We start from the raw sequence: 7,945 nt of genomic DNA on the forward strand, positions 1-7,945 counted from the left end.
TTTCTCTTACGATCATTTTTGTTCCATTGGTCTGTGAGTGTGAATCTTGTGGATTCACTGGTGGTACCAACAAATGTTCAGAAGATATTACGTGTTGGCGTTGGCATCAATCAACAGAACCTCAAAGAAATTCGAAATAGTCTGCCAGACTCAAGAGCAAATTCATGGCTAAGTCACCACAGAATCGTTGAATACCTCAAAAACCTTGATGGGACTGCTAAGGCAAAGGTAACCTACTCCACTTTCTTACTCTAGAAGCTAGAATAACTGTCACCTGAATAACCGTCACATACTATGGAATGCATTATTATTAGAAGATCTGAATTTGGAAAGTTTTAATCGTATTTATTATATAACAATTTTGTGGACACGGCGCGTCTTTTGATTTTAAGTGGATTGGCTCTAGTCAAAACCTCCCTCCACTTTGATAAAGAGTGTCTCGCAGCATGTCTAGTAGATATCATTTAATCACGGATGATAAGCAACAAGCTTAAATTCAACAAAACAGCTGATTGGGGAGGCTTTCCGAAAGCTCCTACCTTACTCCTACATCCCCAGTATTCTTGTTTTTTAATAATGTTCTAATTCTAGTAGTAGGGGGTTTGGGAGGAGGGAAACAAGAAACTATTTTTTTAAGTCTCCCCCCTCCCAAACCCCCTACTACTATCTAGTACTAGAACATTATAAAAACAAGTTCCCCCCCCCCCCCCTCAAGCCCCCTGCCCCCTGCTAGAACATAAATACTGGGGATGTAGTAGTAGGAGCTTCCAGAAGGCCTCCCGCTGATTGTATTCAGAAAGTGAGGGAAGAATATACTCATTGACCAATTGTCCTTCAGTGAATCAGTTATTAAAATTCCAATGGCGTTGGAAACCTTGCTTTCTGTTTAACACTCATCTAGACACGCACAGACACATAATAAAAAAAAAGTGCTGTCAGGCGGTTCATATTGCTCTTCAAATGACAGAATACGAGATCACAATGATGACAAAACATATAAAAATAAAATACTTTTCCATGCCCTTGTTACCAACCGCTTGGATTATTGTAACTCTCTGCTGTACAGCCTACCAAAAACATTGGTAAACAGACTACAGTTGATGCAAAACAAAGCTGCTCGCATAGTTAAAAAGACAAAGCCTGGGATCATATTCATATAACACCTGTCCTTTAGTCAATACACTGGCTTCCAATAGAGAAAAGAATCCAATACAAGATCTTAAATTTGCCTTCACCAAACATCACCTGAATGCCTTGTGAGGGAATATAAACCAACTCAATTTCTGCGATCCGCCAACTCTTTGCTTATGGATAAAAATACATCCCAAGAAAAAAGTTTGCTGAGACAGGTTTTAATTTGCATTTTTGGCTCCAATCGTATGGAATTCTTTACCACTAAAAACCTGACAATGTGAAAGTGAAAGTCTACCAGTCTTCATCTAAAAATCTTTTTCATTCTGCCTATCATGATTCTAGTTGAACTTCAAACAAGATATGTGTAGGACCATTGTGGTGATTTTGTAGTCGAATGAATGAATCTGTAAAGCACCTCTAAGAACTATTTGTGAATACCGGCAATATATCAAATATTATTAATGATATATATGATTTAGTTTTTACATCAAACAACATTGGGTAACTCATCTTGTATAGTTATAATGATTTTGATTGACTACTTTATTTCAGCTTTGGTAACTTTTTTTTTCAGTTCACATTTGCTCCAAAGCTTCTTCATTCCTTCAAGTGGAAGAAATGTGACAGCAGTCCGTCACTCCTCAATGTTTCAAGCCTGAGTATCAGCCCTGATCCTCTTCAGTTCCCTGGGACTGTATATCTCCAATTTGCTGGCACTTTGAAAGAGAATGTAGATGCTCCGCTTAAGGTGCGAAATGATTATCATGCTTGTATTTTTACCTTTTATTATATTGTTGCTTCTGTTTACTTAATACTTGGTCCTTCTTGTCAGAGATTGAAGTGTGCCGTTCTCATAGCAGACCTACTGCTCTACCACCACACATTTCTGTTCTCGTAGCAGATCCATTTCCTCTCTGCGTTTATACAGGCTTGAGACTGTCCATAGCCACATTAATAATGTTTGGGTGTCTTAACAAGGACAGAATTCAGATTAATAGTTTGTCCTAAAATTATGGTTTACAAATGTTCGACATTTCCTCTCTGTGTTTATACAGCTTGAGACAGTCCACAAGGATCACATTTGATGATATCTGTTAAAAAGCCTTGATCCATCAAAAATGTTGTAGCAGCTTCCTCAGTTGGAATTACGGTGATGTAGAAGGGTTGTTGTGACTTAATAAAATGCAGAGAAACAGGCTCGTTTGTTATTATAAATCTTGTCCAAAGTTTTTTAGCCAACCAAAACCTTCTGCATAATCTTTCCATATATGGTTGTTTTGCAAACAATTGAAAACCCAATCTTTAAAGTTAAACGACAAGCAATGCGTATCAATTAAAGGTTCAGTCTTGAAAGTTGGTAAACATCACACAACTCGATATATCTATCCACTATTGTTTTCTCTTGACAGCGTAGCGACGAGGCAAAAAAAGGTAGGCCCCCATCTGTCAATCACAAATACAGGTAGATCCAACACAATCGCAAAGACAGTTAGACCACTTAAAATATGGTAGGTCTGTTACAAGTATGGCGCCGATCAAAGTTTGCTAGATTGCTTGTGATTTAGGACATTTTTTTTTTTTGCCAGATATGAATTTAAGCACCACTAGCATATGTCATAATCATCATAACTTCTAATACTACCACCACATCATATCATTATCACTATTGCCACCATAACATCATAATCAATCAACACTATTAGCAACACTCCATAATTATTACTTGTATGATCTTTAGGTATGCATTGATTGGTCTCTGGATTAGTGAGAGTAGGCTCTAAATCCTTCAGACTAGGTGATCTTTGCCATCTTTGATAGAGCCTTTCATTACTTTTAAACAAATTTTGGTTTCAATCAGAATGGTTAAATCTGATAACAGAGTAGTTTTCAATAATTGTTCAGACATGGGACTAAATTTACTTTAGTGATGTACAAAAATTAAAAACTAAGAAAGGTATGAAGGGTAATGTATTTATAACATATTTTGATTTAAGTGAGTTGCAACCAATTACAATTTTGTGCAGTTTGCCTTGATTGATGAAATTGTTTTTTATTTTCACGATTTCACCGCTTTTTACCCCCCTTTAATGCCTTGTTTTTAATAGGTGGATGTGACTCTAAAGAAGGAGCTTACTGAAGCCTTTTGGATTACAGTTCCATGTGTTGATGGAATTGGATCTTGTAGCTACGATGACATATGTGAACAATTGGAGGAGGCTCAGTGTCCCAAGTCATTTGTCAAATATGGTATGCCTTGCAAGTGTCCTTTTCAAAAGGTAAGTTTGTCTTGTTTGATATTTAGTTGCTTTCAAGCATTTGTGGAGAGAAAATCTGCTTTGTAGAGTGCTCTATATCTTATAATGAAAGTTATCTTATTTGATTTTTCTCTTTCTTCTTCTCCCCCCTTTTTAAAAAAAAAAAAAAAATTCTATCTGAAATGCAATTTGTTTAGCTTGCTCATATTTTGATTTTAGACTTTGATGTTTGTAATGACAATTACAGAATGGATAAATGGATGATCCACTTATAGTAACGGATGGATGGATATGATTGCAGCATACTTAGATTTATATTTTAGTATGTGAGAGCTTAGACATCCCTATATCTGTTTTTATTTTCTAAACTAAACTTTGACTGGGGTCCTTAGTTTGGAGAGAAACAAAAAAAAAAAAGATTCTGTTTATTCAATGGAAATTTGTCTTTAGGATTTATCTTGAGAAAAGAATGAGATAACGCTGGAGACCCTTGAAAAGTGAGCAATAAGGACTAAATTTCTTGCTCAGGGAAAAAAAAACAAGATGTCACCAGGGAAGCTTGAACTTTAATTCCGTGCCTTATCCACTCAGCCATCTGTACCCTTTTTCCTTTTTTTTTTCGGGAGATATTTTATTCCTTGTAGAGGGTGAGTCAAAAAGTAATGGGACAAATCTCCTACTGAGTTCATTTCTTTTCATGTGACGTCATGTTTGACTCAATTATACTTACTCATGTACTTTTTAAACGAAAAGTTAAAACTTTTAATTCTGTAAAATTTTGACAAAGTTATGACAGTTCAAAATGGCTGCCCCCATGGATGTCCATCAGCAACAGAAAGTTGTCATTGAATTTTTTGTTTTCAAAGAAGAAATGCACTGGTTAAGTCTATAAAACTCAGGCACCTGAGTCGAAGAGATTCGTTGGAATGGCAACACCCCTCATCCCCAAAGACCAAAATCTTCAAAGCTGATAAATCAGCTGGGAAAATTATGCCAACAGTGTTTTGGGACATTAGAGGTGTAATCTTCGTTGATTTCCTACCACAGGTAGCCACTGTCAACTCTGAATGTTACAAATAGTCCTTGAACAGAGCTGCCAAGTGTCACGGAAATACTGTCTGCAGTTGATGTCCGATAATATTATATTTTAAGAGGGTCAATGACCGATGTATATCCTGTATATCCTGTTATTGGAAGAGGCGGAGACTATGTTGAGAAGTAGCATTCTACTTGGCTAATGCCAAGCTTTAATTTGAGGTATAATGCAGGGTATTGATTCAATTTGTTTTAAAGTAATATGCAGAGTCCCATTTCTTTCTGACTCACCCTCGTATATCATCTCTATGGTATATTCTGTTTTTTAGTTTTTGAAATTTTGTAAGCATTTGAGTGCATCGCTACCCAGCAGGATTATGTGCATGTTCTGGGCGGGTGGTTGGATGGGAGCATCACCCTTGAATCATATACCTATGATGTTCGCATGGGTGTACGATCCGATAGTGATGTCGTTTCTTCTTCTCTTTACTAGCCTATCCTGCTTCTTTGGTTTGTGATTGTATTTTTGACGGGGGATATTTTTTTTCTGTAAATCTTCTGCCTGTTTGTTCTTGGTTATTTATAATTTAGCTTATGATATCTTTAGTTTATGATTTTGATTGACATTTGTACTATTTTTGTTAGATTGCTTGTTTTTTTGTTTCAGCGGTCTCTCATATAACCTCAATTGTGTTGGAAGAGACCTAAAGCAACAAACAACAAACAACAATTTCTGGATGGGATTTTAGGTTTATTGATAAATTACATTTGTGTACTGGTTGTTCCAGTTTGAACTTGTCCCCTTTGTCTTCCATTTTCTTGGGTGCTTTCAAGTGTAGATATACCATCTTATGACCAACACATTGTTTTTCTTTTTACTGGAGCAGAAATTACCCGATCGCGTTCTTAACATCGTAAATCCTGTTAACATAAATGAACTATACCACTCCCATAAGGTCATCATCACCACCACCATTTCATCATGATTATCATTACCGTTATCACCCAAATTACCACACCACAACGTTATTCCTACAACCATTGCATCACTGCACATTAAAAAAATTCTTTTGCATTCTTATTGTCCATTTATTTGATCACAAGGTGAAAATGATATTTATTTTTGTAATGAATCAAAGGTGGGTGTCAATGGAACAATTTTACATACAGCATTTATAAATAATACTGTTTAATATGCTTTATGATGAGCTTAAAAAGGCTACTAAGTCTTTGATGACAGTAAATTAAGGGGAGTAAAAATGATTCTTATAAAAGATACAAAACAAAGTAAACAACGTTTTGGCCTTTGGTAAACAAGAAAAGGAAATATGTTATGCTACATTGGCATTTTAGATAATAATGTGTGTGAGTGTTTGTGCATGCAAGAGAAAAAGAGCAACAATGAGATGAAATGTAAACCAACATCAAAGCTATATAAATCAATCATAAGATTGGGGGGGGGGGGGGGGTGTTATTCAAGAATACTAGACGGCCATAGTATGATTATTGGCCTGTTACCTGCCATGTTAAGATATAGGATAAATTATTTTTTTTAAGTTGAGGGGGGAGGGGGGGGGGGGGGGGGGGGGGGGGGGAGGACAGAGGAAGAGTGTGTTTCAAAGTTATATTTAAAATAAAGGAAAGACTAGGCTGACCTAACTGGGTAAAAGAGATAGGTTTAAATAGGTAAAATTAAAAATATATATATATATATTTGAGAAGAAAAAAAAAACCCCAAAAAATTATTAAATAAATTTCTTAACCAGGTTGGTCGGGGTCAATGATAACACTATCGCCGTCTAGTATTCTTTAATAACAACTCTCTTCCCCTCCATTCCCCTTATCTTATGATTGATTTATATAGTTTTGATCTTGGTTTACATTCATCTCATTACAACTTCATTTCATTCTCTCTCTCTCTCTCTCTCTCTCTCTCTCTCTCTCTCTCTCTCTCTCTCTCTCTCTCTCTCTCTCTCTCTCTCTCTGTCTCTTGCCTTCCTTTGTACACTCACGCTCACATATTTTTACCTATAGTATTTTAACTCTAACGTCGATGTAATATAACATATTATTTTTTCTTGTTTACCTAAAGAATGCAAGGCCGAAATGTGGTTTACTTTGTATATTTTATAAGAGTCATTTTTACTCCCTTTATTTTCTATACGTTTTATTGACTCATTTAGGCACCTCTAGACTTTGATGACAGCATTTCTAGATAAGAAAGTACTCGTATCTTAATGCTGCAGCAGTTGTTTAAGAAGGATTAAAGAATGTGCGATTTTAGATTTTTATATATGTAGGGAAGAAACTCATAATAGATTTTGTATCTTTTGTTTTTCAATGTTTTCAATCACTCTTTTAGTTGGTATCAATTATTTGATTAAACCAAGTTTTTCTATTCTTTACTCATTAATCTGCTTCCTTTTCCCAACAGGGTTCTTACAAGATGTTGAGATCAGGGTTTAAAGCCAAAATTCATGACATCCCTGGTGGCAATTATTACTTAAAAACCACCGTCAGCTATGATGGAAAATCAGTGATGTGTGTTGAGATTAACTTCTCTATTAAGGAGAGCTGAAAGGTTAGAAAATATTACTTAAGTAAATTATATAATCCTGTCTTTTACAAAATAGAAGCACTGTGCTTTTAAAGCAATGGTTTGTCAGTTTGTGTGACCTTCAAAGGAGAAAAATTTGACATGGTATTCAGTCTTTCTCCTTTAATTCAAAATATTAGTGAAGAGAGCTGGCCTTAGACATACTACCTAAACAAATGAGATATTGCATTATCGTGTGTGATACTTGTAGAATACAAGATGATATGAGTAAATATGCATTTTTATGTTGCACATTTCCATGGTTTGCTCATTGCGGCTTAAACGATTTATTCATTTTTTTCAGACAGCAAGCCACCTGGAACAAAATGTTTCATTTCTCAGAAATGGATCTACTAGCGCGAAAATTTGGAATCAACTATGAATTTTGGCTCCAACTTCAGTAAAATACAACACCTAAAATTCAGAAAATGTTAAAGACATATAAAACCTGTTTAATGTGGCAGACCAGGACTAGCAATTCGTAGTTATTAAAGCTTGGTATATTGTTCGTTCATGACAACTACAATATTATTAATGTCAGTGGACAGAGTAAATGGATTGATTAAAGCTCCTTCTGTATGTACCACATCTTACAAATATTATCTTTTTTGTAGCCAATCATTTGGGTACTCGCTTATTCAATCATTGTTGTCATCACGCTTCACTTTGCTCTTTTTAGTCTAATTTCGCTCCATGGTAAGTCAGACCTTTAATTCTAAATTAAAATGCCCGGCAATATGAATCATGTTTCCTTAATTTGGAGTATAATGCCAAAATCACTGAACCCAAAACTGAATTTGTTTCATTTTCACGCATATTTGTATGAAATTGCTTTGTAATTGATACAAACCCTTTTAAGGGTTTAGTATAGTACTAGAGAGACTTTCACTCTGCTCCATTTATACTCCCCTCCCCCCCCCCCCCC

The 7,945-nt window shown here is 35.5% G+C and overlaps 1 protein-coding gene across 1 annotated transcript; it reads left to right on the forward strand.

Annotated features, from left to right (window-relative positions):
- On the forward strand, positions 1–7,192 carry LOC144971197 (ganglioside GM2 activator-like; the record flags this gene model as incomplete). The annotated part of the gene is made up of 4 exons (XM_078911695.1): positions 1–228; positions 1,709–1,882; positions 3,240–3,410; positions 6,859–7,192. Coding segments are annotated over 4 exons (717 nt in total), but the record flags the coding sequence as incomplete, so codon positions are not given.
- Between the last annotated feature and the right edge of the window lie 753 nt (positions 7,193–7,945).

The sequence above is a fragment of the Berghia stephanieae genome, chromosome 4 (genome assembly GCF_034508935.2).
Source record: "Berghia stephanieae isolate SIO BIC M18660-M18661 chromosome 4, UCSD_Bste_1.3, whole genome shotgun sequence".
In the NCBI taxonomy this organism is placed as follows: domain Eukaryota; kingdom Metazoa; phylum Mollusca; class Gastropoda; order Nudibranchia; family Aeolidiidae; genus Berghia; species Berghia stephanieae.